At 40.1% G+C, this 20603-nt stretch overlaps 1 protein-coding gene across 1 annotated transcript; it reads right to left on the reverse strand.

Annotated features, from left to right (window-relative positions):
• Window positions 1-6590: 6590 nt before the first annotated feature.
• Window positions 6591-8569, reverse strand: LOC122211822 (transmembrane epididymal protein 1-like). Its single transcript, XM_042925261.1, has one exon. The coding sequence runs from the start codon at window positions 7728-7730 to the stop codon at window positions 6957-6959; it is 774 nt and encodes a 257-aa protein (XP_042781195.1). The 5' UTR covers window positions 7731-8569; the 3' UTR covers window positions 6591-6956.
• Window positions 8570-20603: the final 12034 nt, after the last annotated feature.

Raw genomic sequence — 20603 nt, forward strand, 5'->3', positions numbered from 1 at the left:
ATATATTAAAAAATAATAATAAAATAAAATAATAAAATAAAATAAAATAAAATAAATAAAATAAAATAAAATAAAATAAATAAAATAAAATAAAATAAATGGGAGGCTGTGCTCACCACCAATGACAAAGTATATGTGAATATCATAATAGCAGCTATGGCAGTGTGGGTATCAGAATGATCCAACCCACAGATTCCTTGTGGTGGCTATTGATCATGGGATCCCTTGGAAAAATGTGTGGGTAGGCCACTATATAAGCTCCATGGTGGCAGGGATTTTTGGCTGTTTTATTCAATGATATATCCCAAACCTTTAGAGCAGTTTCTGTCACATGAAAGTGCTCAGTAAATATTTGTGAAGTGAATGAATTAATATAAATAGGAGTCTAATCAGGTCCTTCATTCAATTTTCAGTCCTGAGTCAGACACAGAAGCTCTTAAATAAAAAGAAAGCATTTTACTATTTAGGAAGAACTGTGCAATATTTTTGCAAGAATTTATTTTGAATCTTTTTCCTAATCTTTGCTAAAGAGATGTGCTGCCATTTCCAGGGTAAAGATGCACTGTGGTAAAGGAGACACCCAGAACTTTGGGAAATCATTGCATTCTGGATCTGACCCAACACAAGGCTACTAAATATCACAGCTGATATGTGAACTCAAGTCTATCTAATTCAAATACCAGTATTTCCTATATTTGCCTGATAATAATAATCATCTTGGGGCACTTGTAAAATATGTGGACTCCTGAGCCCCACCCAGCTCTTCTAAATCAGAATCATCAGAGGAAGGACCTGATAATGTACAAGCACCCCAGGTGATTCTTATTATCACACAAGTTTGGGAGATATCTAATTCCCTTTCCCTTTGGAAACTAGAAGGTCTTGAAAGGGTCAGGGATCCAAGTCCCATGCAAAAGCCTCTAGCCAGTGATGGTGGCTTTTAGTCTTGCCACTGTTGAAGTGACAACACTCCATTTGGTTGTTAATGCCTCCAGTAGTCAAGCTCTTCAAGCTGTGGGGAAGATGGTGGGACAGTGATCAGGAGTAGAGAGTGTATTCATACAGCTTCATTGAAGACAAGTCTGGAAGCGCACTGTATTAAGGAATGTGGGTAGATATCAGTGTTATATATTGCCATTCTTTTAAGAAGAGACCTAAAAGATTTTTTTTTTGGCCTAGGTTGTGATAGCTCTTTTCCAAAGGAGGTGATAAGCTAAGGCACAACTTGAGATTAGCAAGCTACGTAGAGCTTCACCCTGAACTCTCTTAAGGTGTGTGTGTGTGTGTATGTGTATGTGTGTGTGTGTTATGCTAACAAATGAGGTCATTGATAATTGATTGAAGAAATATTGTAGGCTACCAACTCCTCTTGGAACACATAAAACATCAAGACATAATTACTTTCTTCACTTTAAAATCAAAATCACTTTAAAAAATAGTATCTGGTCTTTACATATACTAAAGAAAGCATAACACCTTTTCAAGTGTAAATGACATATTATTGGTAGCTCATTATTAATATTCCTTCCAACTTCCCAAGTTCTTTTATGGGACAACAGGGTTTTTTAGATATAACGTGTTTCCCAACAATCCTAGAATTTTCAAGTCTTTTAACCCTCTCTAGGGTATGACCCTGAATGACTCCTCTCAGTAGCTTTTGGCTAAATTATTAGGGTTTATAGAGGTGATGGTCTTCCATCTTAATATTCACTTCCTATTAAAAGACAACCAGAGAAATGGAAGAATTATTTAATCAGATAACCAAGTGCCTTACAGCTTTTCAGAGAAAGTGAAGTCAAGGCTCTTGTAGGCTGTTGTTTTAAGTGGACAGAATGTCTAGGAGATGTTGCTTGTCAAAATAATATCAAATAGTTTACAAAACTCTTGGAAGCTAAGTTTAGCAATGCAAAAGTCACAAGGTTGCAGAGGATGGGATCATTTGGAAAGGGACTTAGAAAGGTTATTAAACAAATATAAAATTGGATAGCAATGAATTGAAGTAGTGGCAATCTGTTCTCTCAAACTGGCATCCTATTTTAACAGTGGAAAAAGAAATCACAATAATAAGGGTTTAGATTAACTTTGCTGAAAGGAAATGGCACAGAGGAAGTGGTACTCTACATCCAAGTCATCTTTGTGCCTATAGTGCCTGGCACTAGTAGATGTTTGATAATGTTTTTTCAGTTCAGCTGAGAAATGGATGTGAAGGCAATATGGGAAGCTTTAAGTCCTGCACAAATATAAAGACCTAAAAATTGTCTGATTGAGGAACTGGGACACTGAAAGAGAGTAAGGGAGAGACAGAGCAAATAACATAGAATCATTGTCCAAGTGTTAAATTATGAAATCTTTTGATATATTATTGACAAATAATAACTTCTCCTAGGCATAACTGTGCCTTCTGATTCAGAACTTCATGTTTGTTATTGATTCTGGTTAGCTACCTAAGGAAAAGATACAGATGTAGAATTTATGCCTTATCCCTAATTGTTATCATCTTTGCTGATACAATAGATTCCAATCAAAGACTTCAGAATGGTGGTCAATGCAATACATAAAATTTTAAAGTCAAGGGAGGTGCAATTTCATCCTGTGTAAAGGGTTTAAAATTCTATTAGTATGTATTAGGTCTTGGTGACATTATATTACCATAATACAGAAAGAAAATAAATACTGGAAATAACCCATTTAACAATTAACACTTTCCACTAAATAATCCATTTAACAATTGATTTTAAGGAAAGATACTGAGTTATAAGAAGTACAATCTTTTGTGACTGGTGATTAGTTAAATCCTCAATACAGGTTTAAAAAAAATAAACCTCATGGATGTGATCACACAAAGGACTCTGTCCTATAGTTCTAGGGTTGGCCTTGGTTCCTATTGGTCCTATATTCTTTGACCTAAAATATGTATTAAAATTCTGAGTTTCGGACAGAGAAGCCTCAATAAGTTGGTGATGGTAATTTTACTTATTTTGGTTGAGTGGGTAAATTTAAATTTTTATTTAATTTAACAAATTTAATTCTTATTTCATAATATGAAATGTCTAAGGAGTTTTAACTAAAAAATTTGGAAATGGTATCTGTTTAGGAAATTTTTATTTACCAACTACCAAATGATTTCATTGAAAGATAATGAACAATGATAGCAATTTTAAATAATATTATTATATTTATAAATAATTTTGTCATCTAAAAATTTAATAATTACTATATTAAATGTATACTATAATATATTGAATGCTGGTTACAATATAAATAATTGCAAGTATTTTTGTTGTTTTGGCAAAACATTCCCCTTCAATTAGTAAGAGCCCATTAATAATACTCTGCCTTCAAAGTGAAAAGTAATTATTGGGTGGCTCAGCTGTCAAGTGTCTGACTTTGGCTCAGGTCATGATCTCACAGCTTGTGAGTTCAAGCCCTGCATTGGGCTCTGTGCTGCCAGCTCAGAGTCTGGAGCCTGCTTCAGATTCTGTGTCTCTTCATCTCTCGGCCCCTCCCCTGCTCATGCTCTGTCTCTCTCTCTCTCTCAAAAATAAATAAACATCAAAAAACTTTTTTAAAGAGAAGTAAATTATTAAACTTTCCAAAAAACAATTTTGTATGACTCTTCCTTAGCCACCCACTCTAGGGGGCAGGAGGTTGGTAGTTTTTTCTGTTATCACTGGTCTATGAAATCCCATAACTGCACTGCTAAGCTTGTGTTTGCTGAGCTTTGGAGTCTGAACACAAGAACATACAAGACCTCAGAATTCCTGCCTGAACTCATCTAACAAACTCCTACTTATCCATCAAAACCCAGATCAGAATTAAACCAACATTTCATCTATGCTACAACTCTACTACATACTTTATTTACTCATTTGCTAATTATTTATTGCATGCCTAATATGTGATGAGCTAAACAAGAGCATTTTGACTATTTTTATAAAGTTTCTAAAAAGCCATTTCAACTCAAAGGGCATTGTGACACTGCTTTGTTTTGAGATATACACACACACAAATACACATACACAGACACGCACACATACACATACATATATGCATATATATATATATGGATATATATATGTATGGATATCTATCCATACATGTATATATCTATATAACTTATGCATCTATGTACCTATGTTTCCATGTATCTATCTACATATAACCTATATCTACTGATTGAATTCTATGCTTATTCATGTCTACATATCTAAGGCTAACAAGAAACAAACAGATCTTCATTATGTTTATTGGGTGCCTCGACAGACACTTGCTTATGTATTATTCTGCCCTGCTCTTCATCACTTCATTTCTTATAAATCTATACTTAAATACTGAATGGAGAGCATTTGCCTTTCCAGGCTCATGTAAAGATGATGCCCTCTGGTGGATGGTGGTGAAGATCACACCTTTAACTATACAGCTCTGGGTTGGTTTTTTGTTTGTTTTCTAAATTTATCTTCAGTTGGTCTTACATCCCAAAGTGATTAGGATTACTGTCAGAGTACTCATACCTACCGTGATGTGAAGAATACAGAAAGATCCTTTCATCCAACCAGGCCTGTCCATTCCACCATTATATTAGGCCTCAGTAATAATCTTTTGTGTCTTTGTAGGACCCTGCTAATATTTATTATTTTACCTCAAAAATACATATTGTGAGACATAATAATATTTGGAGGCATTAATTTACTACCAGAGATTAGTTCATCAGTGTCTAACAGGACCTCAAAAGAAACTACTCAGAAATGGACAGATCTGTCGACATGTGGCTTTGATATCTCTTCAACTTTTACCTTTGCAGAGAGACAATATCCTAAAATATTAACATTTTGGCTTTTTTTTGTAAAAAACAGTTATTTACAATAACTTTACCCTCAATTAATGAAAGACTGCCTCAAGATGAGGTTGGGTTATAATTGCAAAAAAGAAGAGTCAATTTTTAGGTTAAAAACATCCAAATTATGCCCTTAATACAAAAATAGGAGGCCTGAATGAATTAGAAAACAGAATTTTGCCATATCACTAGGAAAGAGTGTAGAGGAAAAACAGATTCCCTACCTTCCCAATCTCAGGACACTAGAGGAGGTTCAACTAGGCTTTAGGAAGGAGGGACTGCAAAGCTAGGCAAGGCCTGAAAAATACCCAAGTTGTGGGGGAGAAACAAGGGGATGGGACCCAGAGGCGACAACCAGGAACAGGGCAGAACCTACAGAGAAAACTGCATACCTCCACTGGTCACCAAAACCAAGGAGAGGCACAGAAGCTAAACTAATGCCTGATAAATATTTTATTCCACCCCAGGGACCACTGCTTATTTCCAATGGAGAGCAGCATCGTTACCTGATCAAATATCCCACTGGCGCAAGGTGTAAGCCTTCCATGGAGAGCTGCCTGCTGGTCACATGCATGCCATGGCACATTCAGAGACATTGCTGACCCCCATCAAAATGACACTGGGAAGCACCTCCCCCTTTGCAGCAACTCAGAATGCTCACAAGCCCCCCAAACCATAGAGTAGAGAACCTTCGTGACCAGACAATAATTCATCCCTGCTACACTTTAACGCTTGAGCAAGAAAATTAACAAGAGTAACGCCAGAACCAAAGAAAGATGGGTATGTCTAGTTCTCCTAGGAACCAGAAGAAAAAGGGAAACTAGAAGGATGATGACCCCCTAGAACCCCTGCCTCAGCCTCACTCTGTCCTAAGCCTGGATATTATAGCCATGACCAAGAGTAAGGGAAGCTTGACATATTCTTCATATCCTGGGGTGGCAGGGAAAGAAGCATAACGGGTGTCATAAAGACATTCTTTTGCAAGTTGCCAACAATTTAACTTTACTACTCAGAATTCGACCTCCCTTGACACTCAGATATAGCATTATGTGACATAGCTAAATGTCTGGCTACTTTGAGCCAGTTTTTAACCCTTTGAGGTTTTAGATTATCATCTATGAACCTACATGATAAGACAGTTGTGAGGATCAAAAAGAAAATTTCATGGAATAAATAAGCCATTGAATTCTCCTACATGTAAGAGCCAGAAAGGATTGGCTCCAGGTGAGTCTGCTACTTGGAAATTGATTGAGGTGTGTACAGAGCAATGGGCTGATTGCTGATCTACCCAGGGAGAAGAATCTGACAGACTCTACACTCGGGGAGACCGATCGATAAATTCTGGAAGCACATGAGTCCTTTTGAGACCTCACTCTGTGCAAGGTGTTGCTCTGTTCTGATAGACCCTGCAGAAGAAACTGCCTTCAAGGATTGTGGTGGTGTTACCATGGCATCACATATGTCCTAACTCCTCAAAATGCATACATTAAATATGTGTGATTGTTTTTATATTAAGTATATCTCATTAAAGCTGAAAATAAAGGATTTCTTTGATAAATCATAACCTAAGGAAAGAATTAAACAATAGTTCTCTGAGTTATTTATAGTGAAAATAACAGTTTAGATTTAGTATGGGTATTGAAGAGAGAAAGGGTGAGGAGGTGATTATTATCATAGGTAAATTATTATGATGTACTAAATGTAACTAGGGCTCAGTATGCTCTGGGGTGGGTGAGGATATTTATAAAGACCCAAAGACAGGATATAGTACATTTATTTTCATGCTCTCCTGGGAGGGATGTGAAGAATACAGAGAGGAGCAAGGCAAGCAGAATGCCTTGGTTGGAGTTGAGGAGAGAGTAGGGAGGTGGGGGAAATAGTTGGGAAGCTGAGGATGAAGGTCATAGTCACATATCTCTTGTGTTTCATTTGCCTTGCCTCTGCACCCTGCTCAGCAAATGAGACTAAGAAAAGCCAGAAGGGGTGAAGGGTATGCCCATCCCAGCAGAGTCTGTTGCCTCAGTCATCTTCTCTGACACCTGCACTTCCCACAACTTCTCTTCCAGGTATTCCAGAATGTGCAGGTGACAGAAACCATTCCTGGCTTACCCAGGTTCAAACATCAACAAATGTAACAATACCACAAAAAAGAGAAGCCATAGACCCAGATCATCAAAATGGCAATGGAAGCCACATGCCAGCAGAAGAAGGTGGTGACAAATATAATGTTGTTTTTGTCATCATCCATCCATTTATAACCAGAAATTGGTTTGTACAGCATAAAGCCTATCTGAATCAGCCAAGAGCCTGTCATCATATAAAAAAAGGCCTTCATCACCCAGAGTTGCAGCATATCAGGGGCCCACAGCTCTGCGATCACCACCAACGCCAGCAGGAATATGGCCTGAGTGAGCAGGATGTGAGACTGCAGCTCCACACCTTCTGAGTCCTGCATGTGAGACACCATCAGAGGCAGAAACAGAAACATGCCCAGGGCTTGGGCACCTTGCTCCAGAGCAGCACACCTCTGGGGTAGCACGTTCTGGCTCACCACATCTACACACCCGCTCAGGAAGAAGGTCATATATAGAGTGAGATGCTGCCACTGTTTGCGGTACAAAAAGTTTCTCTGATGATATATCTTGCTGATGAGTACAAACTGTCCATGTATGTTATGCAGCTCTTGAACTACTAAAATGCAGGCACTTAATATCTTCACCAGCCCAACATAGTGTATTTGTCTCAGCCTTGCCCATCTTCCTTTGCTCCAGGGATGGCGTGGCAGATACTGGACAGGGTAGTTGCATATCAAGGCCCTGGAGACTAGTCGTGCATGATAAAGTCCATAGAAGAAGAGAGACAGTCCGGGGTACAAATGACCTTCAAAGCCTCCCATGGGACTGAAGGTAGGTCTGACCAAAAGCAGAGACAACCAGCTCAGAAATGGTCGCCTCAGGTTCTAGAGTGTGGAGGGAGCTTCCTGAAGTCTACTTATATCCTCTCTCCAGCTCATTGCATCTACATACAGAGGGGAAATGGTTTTGGAGGAAACCCAAATTTACGGTGGGGTGGGTGTCATGGTTTCCGTTCTGGTCTTCTGCTCTGGTTCATTGACAGCTAACCATCCATTGCCAATGAAATAAGCATATTCGCCATCACAATGCCTGGGCATCTGCAGTTCTTGGAGATTATGCTAAAGGCCCCCCTTGCCTCTCTTACTTGTCCTTGACGTTCCTTACTTCCCTCTCAAAGTCACAGAACATAAGAAAGAACTGAGAGAAAGCATGGAGAATACACAATGTCTGGCATATCTCTTAAGACTCCTCGCATATAATCTCCTATAATTACTAGGTATAAATAAATGTATTCTCACAGGCATAAACAGTCTTAAGAGTCACAAGTAAACCTACACAATACCCAACTACTCTGATGTTATTTGAGGATTACCAGAACGATATTCACTCCTGAGAATCTCCTGCTGATCTCCAGATCAGAAATGACATGCCACCACCTGAGATTCTTTCCTTTGGGCTGAAGCAATGTTTTTCCAAGTTAAAATGCAGGTGAATAGGTTCTACTCAGAGGTACTGATTCTGAATTTCTTGGGGGTGGTGTCTTGTAATAAGCATTCCAAGAAACGTTCCCAGGTAGTTCTTAGGCACATTAAATTTTGAGGATCACTGAGTAAAATGTAGGTACTGGTAAGAAAGAAGATCTTATTGAGGTGCCTGGCTGGCTCAATCAGTTAGTTTCTGACTTCAGGTCAGGTCATGATCTCACAATTCAGTGTTCGACCCCAGCAACAGGCTCTGTGCTGACAGCTCAGAGCCTGGACCCTGCTTCAGATCCTGTGTGCTTCTCTCTCTCATTTTGCCCGTCTCCAGCTTGTGCTTTGTCTCTCTCTGTCTCTCAAAAATAAATAATCATTAAAAGTTTTTTTTAAAAAAAGAAAGAAGATCCTATTAAGCTAGTAACCTTAGTGTGAATTAGCCATCAAATATTTTCTCTCATGAAATAAGCATTTAGTTAGAATGTAATGGTCATATTACCCTTCACGACAGTCAATCAAGTACAAGAATGTCTCAAGTTAAATTTGTGTCATATTGCTCCTATATATTTCCATTTTGGTTTATTTATTGGTAAATTCTCTTTTGTTCCTACTATCAATGGATCTTCCATTTTATTTGATCAGTTTTACAAATACAAAAAACTATAATTTTATATTGATCTTCATATTAATCGTCTTGTTGCATGTAGCTACTGCTCTTACTAATTTTCAAATGATTTTATATAATCATGTTATCTTCAGTAATGACAAAATAATCTCCTCTTATATATACTTTTGTCTTTTCTAATTGCCTTTTCCAATTGCATTAGCATGATAGAATTCTATTGTTGTTTTAACTATGAAATCTCCTGGGAAGTGTCTCCTCAAGCCCTGGGGGTTTAGTGGGAGCTATCATTTTCTGATAAATCCTGCTTTCCCAGTCACAGATCAGACAAGGGACGAGCCCCTAATCCAGTGAGGCTAATCTAAACCCTTCAGCAAAAATTTTTTTAATCAAAGAAAACACCTCTCAGATCTTTCATAGATTATATCAATTCTGTTCACAGCTGAACTAATTAGCATATTTGAATTTTATTTCCTTCTCCATGGATCCAATAACATATTAGTTATCTGTTGCTGTGTAACAATTTAACACAATTTAATTTAGTGGCTTAAAACATCATGCATTCATTTCAGTTTCTGTGGGTCAGGACGCAAGACAGCTCTCTATGGGACCTCTGCTCACAAGTCTCACAAGGTACAGTCATGGTGACACCCAGGCTGCACTTCATGCTGAAGCTGAGTCCTCTTCCAAGTTCACATGGTTGTAGCAGAATTCCATAGGACTGAGGTCCCATTTGCTTGCTAGTTATCATTTCACATGTACCAGATAGACAAAAATGAGCTTGACAACAGTCTGACAATGTGAAATAAATAGAATGATTAATACATTGCTAGTGGAAATGTAAATGATACACTTTGTTAAAGAATTTGATGTTATGTGGCATTATGTAGTAAAGTTGAAGATACATATCCTTACTTGTATAAACTGTACAGTAACTCTCATACATGCATAAACGGATCATATTTAGGAATCTCCATAACAGCACTGTCTATAACTGGCAGAGAGAAGGAGGAATAATCAAAATGTCTTTCAACATTAAAATGTATAGATAAACTTTTTTTATAAAATGAAAATGATAGAGAAGTAAAAGTGAAAAATGAAAAATACAGCTATAGTCAACAACATTTTGATAGTTAATTTTATGTGACAACTTGACTGGGCCACAGGGTGCCCAGGTTAAATATTATTTCTGGGTGTGTCTATGAGATTAACATTTGAATTTAGTAAAGTAGATTATCCACCCCAATGTGGGTGGCCTCATGAAATCTGTTGAGAACCTCAATAGAACAAAAGGTAGAGGAAGATGGAATTCATCCCTTTTTCTTCCTGCCTCTATACTGGACTGGGACATAGGTCTTCTTTTGCTCATGTACTGGGGCTTATACCATCAGTTCCCTTGGCTCTCAAGTCTGTAGACTCTGACTGGAATTATACTACAAGGTCTCTGACCTAGAGACAGTGAATGTGGGATTTCTGTGCCTCCATAATCACATGAGCCATTTCCTCATGATCAGTCTCCTTTATATGTATACATCTATTGGTTCTACTTCTCTCGGGAACTCTGACTGATACCAATGTGGAACTTCAAAAATATAATTTTATATGAAAAAAGAATGTCACAAAAGAATATATACTGTATGCATATATATACTGTGTGTATATACACGTGTGTGTGTGGATATATATATATATAGTTCAAAAACACACAAAACTAAACAATGTGAACACATATGTGGAACATAAATCAAATTCAGGAAAATGTTTACCCCCCAGAGGGGAAGAATAGGATAGATTTGAGAGAGACGCAGAGGCATGGAAAATAACAATGGTTTTCTGTTCTTATAGTTGGTGGGGACCACAGGAGCGTTGATTGTATCCCAACTCTGTAGAGTTTACATGTAGTCTATAAATGTTATTTTTTATCTACTGAATATTAATTTTTTTATTTGAGAGAGAGAGAATGAGTTGGGGGGGGAGGGGCAGAGGAAGAGAGAGAGAGAGAGAGAGAGAGAGAGAGAGAGAGAGAGAGAGAGAGAGAATCTCAAGCAGGCTCCACATGGAGGCTGACGCGGGGCTTGATCCCACCAGCCTGGGATCATGACCTGAGCTGCAATCAAGAGTCAGATGCTCAACTGACTGAGCTACCCAGGTGCCCCAATATTAATTTGCTTTCACAGAAGTAAGAAGACTAAGTAGAAGTGCTGTGTAGGTAAGTACGAATTGATGTCTATTAAGTCCACTTTAGGGTGAGAAGGTGGGAAGACAGCTGTTTGCAATAGGCCTCTCCAAATGCCAAAATGAGTTTTTCTCTAGGACATCAACACTTACATGTATCATTCTACAACTGGCTGTTTTTCACTTAGTCATAGAATGTGTTGGAGGCAGAGCTATTTTGTTATATGATAGCACTATTGATTCCATTTAATATTATCATATTTATCTAGCCCCATAGTGTTGGACATGTTGGTCTAGCTGATTTATTTTTTTTATTTTTTTTTTTTATTTTTTTTTTCAACGTTTTTTATTTATTTTTGGGACAGAGAGAGACAGAGCATGAACGGGGGAGGGGCAGAGAGAGAGGGAGACACAGAATCGGAAACAGGCTCCAGGCTCCGAGCCATCAGCCCAGAGCCTGACGCGGGGCTCGAACTCACGGACCGCAAGATCGTGACCTGGCTGAAGTCGGACGCTTAACCGACTGCGCCACCCAGGCGCCCCTAGCTGATTTATTTTTTAATAATAAATTCTGATTAAATATTCTTCTTTAGAGTACATAACCATAAACAGCATTTCTGAGTCACAGAGTATTTTTTTTAATTTAATAGTTAATTAATGAATCTCCCTTGTGGTCATACCAATTTTCAGTCACCCCTACAATATATTAATCAACAAGTTCTCTGCATTATTTATCCCCACCTACTGCCCTTGTCCAAGCATCACCAACTCTGCATTGTTGCAACATCTCTTAACTGAGTTCTAATCCTCATCTATTCCTGTCCCCATTGCAGCCAGAGTGAGCTTTGGGAATAAAGAGCAAATAATGCCACTGGCTAATTTAAATTCTCCAGTAGCACCCCATTAATTTATGGATAAAATCCATACCCTTAGAATAAGCTTGAAGGTGCCTCTTACTTTGGCCTGGCCTCATTTCCAGTCCCTCCTCACATGTACCATTGTCTCCAGGCATATCAGAAGCTTCCAGTTCAGTCTTGAATGGTCTTCCTGTTCCACATTCTTTTTCTATCCAGGAAACTCCTCCTTTCTCCTTTAAAGTTCCGCTCAAGTACTGTCTACCGTCTCTCCTTCCAACTAGGAAAGAAATCTCTCTATGCAACTTATACACATTTCTATAGTTACACTTATACACATACACTTATGCACATCTCTACAGTCACATGGTTTTACCACTCTTTATTTACTGGGAAGTATTTGAAGTTGGAGACCATGTTCTGTCTTCTTTGTCTCTTTAGAATCTAGCCCCACACCTGGAGGTGCTCAGTGTTTGATAAATGAATAAATGAGTGAACTATCATATGAACACATGGTCTCTGCCATAAAATGTTTTATAATCTAGTTATAAAGACAGAGTAGAAACATACAAATGACGCAAAGTCGCTAATTCTAAGAGCTAAATATCGAATAAGTGAAACAAATGTCCAGAACTATTTAATTAGAGGAAAGAGTTCACTCCTGCTGTCGAAGTCAAGACAAATACAATCATTCACAATGAACAGCTGGAGAGACTAACATATATAAGTTCAAATTTTATCTTCCAACTCCTTTGTCCTTGGATGAAAAGGGTGTGGAGGACTTGGCATAATTGCAACACAAATATTCACTCTCTTGGGGGGCAATATTGCCCCTATGGAGAGCACATGGTGTAAACCAATGGCAGAGTGTAATCCCAGAAAAGAGCTTAGTAATGCAGAACAGAGCTCATATTCAAAGAATGTCTGTCTTTCAGTGATAGGCGTTGAGGGTTCATTAGTGAGGGGTAGACTAGATGGTCTCAAAGAGTCTACCAGGTTCTGCATGTGTGGCTGTCAGAGCCCACATATTTCATGGTGAAAGTCCTGGTATAGTAATTAGGAAAGTCATGTGCTATTAGAGGGATGTAAGTGAAAATTTCTCTCCTCTTACTCCTCTCCAGACAATAACAGAGGGACAATTATATGGAAGATGAATGTGTCATCTAAAAGGATGAAAGGAATGGGCATACCCTATTGGTTGGGAGACTTATGGCCAAAAATAAGTGGAATGTAAATCAGGTCCCTCTGTTTGCCCAAATGTGGCAGAAGCAAGTAGTTTCCCCTATTGAGCCAGATATACCACTGATGGGGCAGACAGCTGGGATGGGAAAGGAGCAAGTGCCAAACTCACTAACTGATGTCTCATAGCCTACAAACAAGGCCTCCACCAGAGGCAACCTCCTGGTACTACTGTAGATACTTGGCTACCCCTAAGAGAGGGTCTGGTGGGCACAAGTCCCAACAGTAAGGTATGAATCTTGCTGGTCATCATAATCATCTCAGAAATTTTTAAAAAATAGAGTACTAAATTTTTACCCTGACCCTACTAAATAAAATCTCTGGGTGGGAAGCCTAGGAATCTGCATTTTGAATTATAACCACTGCCCCCCTCTCCTGTCCTACCACTGGTGATTCCAATTCAGGCCATCTTTCCTGAGGCTTGGAAACCATTGCTTTAGACTAGAAAACACCATCCTGGTCATTAGGCTACACTTGGGCTCCATCTTCCTGCTTTCACAAACCCACAGATTCACCCAGGAGTATGGGGTGACATCTTTATAAAGGCAGAACCCAGCAATATTTGTCAAGAGAGGCTGTCATGCAGAAGGAAGAGAGGGAGGGCAGAGGTGGGAAGAGGCTAAATGAAAGATGGGTAGGGGAGGGAGAGGGAAGGGAAGGTGGAGGACAGAAAGAAAAAAGGAGAAAACTGAAAGAGACATGGACGACAACTCAACAGAAAGGAAAGAAAGGGTGAAAGCAGCCCAGAGTCTGAGAAGAGAGAGACAAGGAAAAGGGGAATTGGAGGAGACAGAGGCTGTGCTCTCTCTCCCAAGGATGTGAGAGAAGTAAAAAATCCTCCATGTCCAGGCTCCAGGAGACCTTATTGGTTAGTGATTAAGAAAATAAGGAGTCTGATCCGTGTTTGAGACCTAGTTTGGCCATTTGTTAGGTAGATGCTTTAAGACAAGGTATTTATCTTCTCTAACACTCATTTTCCACACAGGTAAATGTGGGATTGCAAGGTCTCCATGAAATATTGTAATTTAAAGCAGGTTATAAATATAAAGTACTTTAAGTTGGTAATCAGAGGGCTGAATGAGACTATAGAGTCAATTTCTTCCAAATCCCTCTTTTCACAAAGGAAGAAACTGAAGCATAGATGGTGACTCACAGGATGTCACACAGTTAGTGAGTTAGTTCGTAACAAAGTCTATGCCGAGATACTGGGTCACAAGCTGACTGCCTACAAGGAATACAAGAAAACACCAGCTCCACATGAAACAAAGTATAAGTGGACCAAGGCTGTGAGCCCCTGTGAGGAATAACCTTAGGAATTCTCTGAGCCTGCACTGATGGGTTAATAAGGCAAAAAGAATCAGAAAGCCATAGGATGAACACATCCAAGTTTTGGGTAAACAAGATTAGGTAAGTAAGATTAGGTAAACTGGGCAAAGGCCCCCAGTATAGGACAAATGGGGCAAAGACCCCCAGTATAGGACAAATGGGGCAAAGGCTCCCAATATAGGACAAAGATGTACGACAATAGCAGAAAGCTGCTTTCACAGAAAGGAAGGAAGGACCAAATTAGGTAAACAGGTAAATAGGGCTATAGACCACAGCAGGGTAAGTTGCCCAGAGTGGAGCTAATTAGCAAAAGAAAGATGCCTTGTTGACCCTAAGGTAGCATGTTCTGTCTTGCTTGTCTCCTAGGCCAGTTTAGGTCATCAAGGGCCTCACGTTTGCTGTAAACAACCTTCCACCCAGCACCAGAATCTTGTTTTGTATTGACCAAAACCCCTAACACCTCATATCTCCAAAACCCCCTTTCCCCACACCCATGAGTTAATGTTTATAGTTTCAGTGTCTCTCTGTGCATGCCCATCATGCTTGTAAGCCTTCTGATTTAATAAAAATGGAGCAAGGACCCTTATTCGGGGCTCTTGTCTTCTCCCAGACATTAGCCTCTGTCACATTTTCAATCCTGTGTCTTTCTCTCTTGCTGGACAAGAGAAAACTTCAGACCCAGAGTCTACGACAAGCTCCCTTCTCAGCTAGCCCCTCTATTGATGGGGCCTGAGATCCCAAAGAGCCCAGCCCTCCAGCAAGCCCATGGGCTGGATCTGGATCTGTCTCACTCTGTCCAGTCCCGCAAATCAGTTATTTGAAGCTGGGCTTCCTGGTAGAAGGATGTGTTGGCTGCAGGGGGAGTGGCTTGTCAATATGGATTACAGAAACAGATACTTGGTAACAAGAATTTATTTGTCTTTATCCAGCACCACCCAAGGAGAAAGACTATATTTGGGAGAAAATAAGTACCCTATTATAGGAGTGAAGTCTTTTTGGAAAAGGGACAATTTGTCAAGCCTTTTTTTTTTTTTTTTTTTTACCTGCAAGTTCATTTAGTTATCTACATTCTGAGTCAAGGTTCTGAGTTAAATTATCCCTAGGCTACCTTGATCCTAGAGTGAGGGGTTGGGTGGCAGGGAGCATGGATGGATGGTGGGGAACAGGGGAGTATCTCATTAGTGGGCACTGATATTTCTGTCACTGGAAAGACATATCCTCTAATGTTAATGAATAAATACTGCCTTCTTAAGATCCCCAAGTCCTGCCCCTCCCCACTTTCTGCAATCCCAGATACAGTTGTCTAATGTTGCCCAGATCACATGTTTACATTTAAAGGAGACACCTCAGAAACACCAGTGCCTTGATTTGATTCATTTCAATTCCGTGAATGTGTATTAACTACCTGTAATCACCAAGACACTGTGCTAAAAGCGGGTATTACAAAGATGAGTAAGACATGACACCTGTCCTCAAGGAACTCAAAAGCAGTATGTTGCCACTCAAAGTGTGGCCCATAGGCCACCAATGTCAGCATCACTTGGGAGTTGTAAAAATCCAGACTCCTAGGCCCCAAATCAGACCTACAGAATCTGAATCTCTAGGTGATTTGTATGCATATAAAGTTTGAGAAGCACTGATTTAGTAGGAAAGACCCAACAAAAGCCATTTTGAATTAAATTTTATGTTGGTGGAATAAACCAAGTATAATGGGAAAATAAAGAAGAATGTGGTTAATTAACTCTGATGGAGGGGCAGACATTTACACTGAAATTTAACTTGAGCAGGTCAGTAATGTGGGAATGGGGAGCAGATGAGAGATGATAGGAGCATTCAGGTGTGGAAAATAGCATGAACAAAGCTATGAATGTGTATGGTGTGTGAGGGCAGGAGTGAGGGTGAGGATAGGCCCCATGCAGAGCCAGACTGGGACAGACTGGAACAAAAGTCTTTCAAGAGCTTTTAGATGTCACTCTGGGATGGATGGCACCATCCAGGCTTAGACATTGTGTGCTCCTTTGTGCTGAATTGGCTGGGGAGTCTCTTTCTACCCTTGTTACCAGCCCTCCATGCTAGGAGCTGATCAGTGCATGGACAGGAAGAGACCTATTCTCAACCTCTAGCCCTCAGTGACCCCTCTGGGATGAGGGGCTGATGTTTTCAGTCAGCAAAGGATGCCGAATCTCAGATCTCATGCCAGGCCACCTGGTCACTGGCAGCAACTCTGCAGAGCAACCTTGGGAGGGAGTGGATGCACAGATTCCCACAGATTCCCATGGACTCCCACGAATTCCTGGCAGCCCAAACAGTCTTTAGGGAGAAGGCTTCCCTCTTATTCAGGTTGTAAGGGAAGTTGACTGTGGAGAAAGTCAAGAAAGTAATGACAAATACTGGAAAAGGATCGAGGCAGGGTCTGGAGGCTGGGTTTCAGTCCCAGCCTGGCCTCTAGACCAAAAGGAAGTCTCTGGGCCTCAGCTGTAAAATGAAGACGATGGTATATGATTTCCAGGTAGCCCTGATAGCCTGTGATTATGGCATCTTCTAGTCTTTGAAAGGGCCACCATTTTTCCATTTTACAACTACTTACATTCTCTTGGAATTCACTGCCCAGTGGCAAAATAAAACATTCTTCTTAGGGACACAGTCTCTACCCAACACAAGGGCATCTGGGTTATACTGTACATTAGGATTAAATTCAGGTGAAAAAAAAATTATCTATTTGTGTATCTATCTCTATATGTACTTAATCATTAAATAGATGTTAAGCATCTACTATGTGTTTTGTTTGGTAGCTGAATTGGGCACTAAAGTAGAAGCCTGAGTTCTGGCCAAAAATTTTCTCACATATATGTGGAGAAATATGACACATCTTAGTATAGAAGAAAGCAGTACATAATTCCACAATAAAGTGTTTTATTAATGATAATTGTTAACATTTCACAGTGCTAAACACCTTATAGGAATTACTGCCTTCATTCATATAGATCTGTGAGGTAATAAATCACTTAGGATGTTTGGGTTGTGAATGATAGAAAACACTGATTCCACTGGCTTAAGCATTAAGACATGTATTCTCTCACTTAATGAGAGCTTCACAGGTAGTGCAGCTCCAGAGCTGGTAGTACAGTGGCTGAGTGAAGTCATCAAGGACTCAGGTTATCTCAAGTTTCTCTCTCTTCTATTCTCATTGGTCTTGTCCTCAGACTAGCAAACATCATGGTTTCAAAATGCTGCCACACTTCCAGATAGCACCTCCATACAGAATATCCAGAGGCAGAAAAGAGAGCTTTGTTTTTCATCATGTATCTAAAATCACCCAGCCTGGAGATATACTCTATAGAGATAGATAGAGACAGATATATATAGATATATATATCTATATGTATAGATATAGATATATACAGATAGAGATAGAGATATGTAGATAGATATGTAGATAGATATAGATATATATATAGAGAGAGAGAGAGAGGGAGAGAGAGAGAGATACATAGATGATATAGATATATACATAAAGTATTTCTTTATGATGGGGACATCTCCCTTACTGAACCTGGATTTCATGCCCACACCTAAACCCAACAGCAGTAAGGGAACCACCACTGGGCTCAGCCTGCTTCACTCTCTGCAGCTGTGGCCAGTGCCCAGGTCCACCTCTTCTGATACATGGGAGGAGGAGAGTAACTAGCCCCCCCCTCCAAAAAAAAGAGGGAGGAGAGTATTTCTTTAGGATGAAAGAAAAGGCAGGTGGCTAGTAAGAAGGCAAATAAACAAATAAATGTTTCCATTTTACAGTTTGAAAAAACAGAAGTTTTGAGAATTAAGTAATTGGTCCAAGGTCATACAATTTGTACAGAGTAAAATTGGAATTCCAAATGGAGCCCATACCCTGACACATTCCAAATCAGGTCTAAGTGACCTGCACCTTCCCTGCCTTCCTGACATCTACCTCCAAACAGTTACTCACCCAGGGTCAGAGGTTCCTTGCCCCCTCCGGTGCTGCAAAGCACATCTGTTATTTGCTCTCCCAGCCTCCTCCAGGGCAGGGACTAGGTCTCATTCATCTTTTTATTTCTCTTTCCCCTCCACCCTCTAACACCACTGTGCTCACTTGCTTGTAAAATAAGTCTCCATCTATTATCCCTATTAGACCGATTTTCCTCCTCAGGATAGAGCACATGTGCTTCCTTTCTTTTGCTTCTTTCTTAGCATCACTGCTGCCCAGAACTCAGCCCTAATACTGGGAAATATTCAGAATAAGTAAAGGCGTAGACACTGGGTCCAGACAGGAAAAAGGTTCAATTCCAGCTCTGCCATTGACCAGACACGTGAGTTCAGGCAAATGACTGCACCTCAGCCTAGTCTCCTTATCCATAAAATGAGGAGATCTACCACACAGGGTTATGGTAAGGATCGAAGGAAATAAGAGTTTAGCACACCCCTCAGTAAATGGGAGTTCTTGTTTTTAATTAACTAAATTAATAAAAATGAAAACTCACATGAGCACAGTATATCACAGTTTGTAGAACATTCTTTACATGATCTCATCTGACCCTCATAACAGCCATGTTAGGTGAATGTTGCTCCCTCTTTGTGAAGGCGGAGGAAACAGACCCTGAGAGAGGTTAAGAGCCTCATCTGTTTCAGGTTCTTTTAGTACATTCTATGGTACATTCTTGGGTGCTTTTCTCCCATTATGTGTGTCAGGGGACCCTTCTTGTTGTGGATTATCTCTGTCATGAGTTGAATTGTGCCTGCTCCCTAATTTGTACATTGAATTCCTAACTTCCAGTTAATACCACAGAATGTGACCTTAGTTGAAATAGAGGCATCACAGATGTGTCTAAGTTAAGATGAGGTCATAGTGGAGTAGGGTGCATTCCTAATCCAACATGACTGGTGTATTTATAAAAAGAGGACATTTAGACACAGACACACAGAGAGAAGGCCATGTGAAAATGAAGGCAGAGATGGAGGTGATGTTTCTATAAGCCAAGGAACGCTGAAGTCTACCAACAAACCACCGGAAACCAGGAAAGAGGCATGGAACAGACTCCTCCTCACAGCCCCAGACCGAACAACGCTGCTGACAGCTGGATCTCAGACGCTTCACCTCCAGAACTATGAGACAATACATTTCTGTTCAAGCCACTCAGTTTGTGGTACTTTGTCACGGCAGCTCTAGCAAACGACTGCAGTCTCCTTGGGCAGGGGACTACAGATTTGTGAACCCACTTCTCCTGGGTTGCTTTTCCCTTTTGGAATCTTGTTTGCTTCTGCTGGGCACCCCCTGGGTTTCACCAGGCCAGTGCTAACTATATTGTACATTAATTTCATGGCTTGAGATTCTTGCATCCCCCAGACTTAAATAGTGTGAATTCAGAGAGGCCCAGATTCTCACTTATGCCTTATTTTATTTCTACCCTGAGCTGTTAGCAGACAGCAGCTTCCTTAGTTCCTGAGCTGGTGGGAAGAGTTTATTTAGGCTCTCTTACACTGACAGGACCATTTCCAAATCCAGCCTTTATGCAGAAATCTGTGTTTTAGTTAGAGTCCAAGCCCTTACCTCCTGTCCCTCTATTGGCATGAAAACCCCAGCTAGTAGGGCCTCTATCTGGGACCAGTCAAACCCTGCCTGCCGACTCATGATCTTGCCATCTAGCTCTGAGTTACAGTTTATATTTTATCACTTGGGGATTAGGGGTTTCTTCTTTAGATCTTGGATTTAAAAAATAATAATGTTGTTCTGCTACATCTTGTTTGTTTTATCCCCCATGTCTTTTCCGGTGGAGGTGGGACGGGGGTTAGATCAGTCTGTTACATTGCCAAAACTGGAAGTCCTTGGAGTAGTTATTAAGGACAAGCTCATCTTCTAAAGGGAGCAAAGGTGTTTGAGTTGGGGTAGTTCACACATCCAGGTGGGTGCTTTGCTTTCTTCTCAGGGCATGGTGTTTCTGGTCTAGCCAAGCCACTGTATGCATGTGGCTGGGAGAGGATGTTCCA

The sequence above is a fragment of the Panthera leo genome, chromosome F3 (genome assembly GCF_018350215.1).
Source record: "Panthera leo isolate Ple1 chromosome F3, P.leo_Ple1_pat1.1, whole genome shotgun sequence".
Taxonomy (NCBI): Eukaryota; Metazoa; Chordata; class Mammalia; order Carnivora; family Felidae; genus Panthera; species Panthera leo.

What these genes read in the sequence shown, in the direction of transcription:
- LOC122211822 (XM_042925261.1), bottom strand. Translation starts at nt 7,730, where the DNA reads ATGGGAGGCTTTGAAGGTCATTTGTACCCCGGACTGTCTCTCTTCTTC.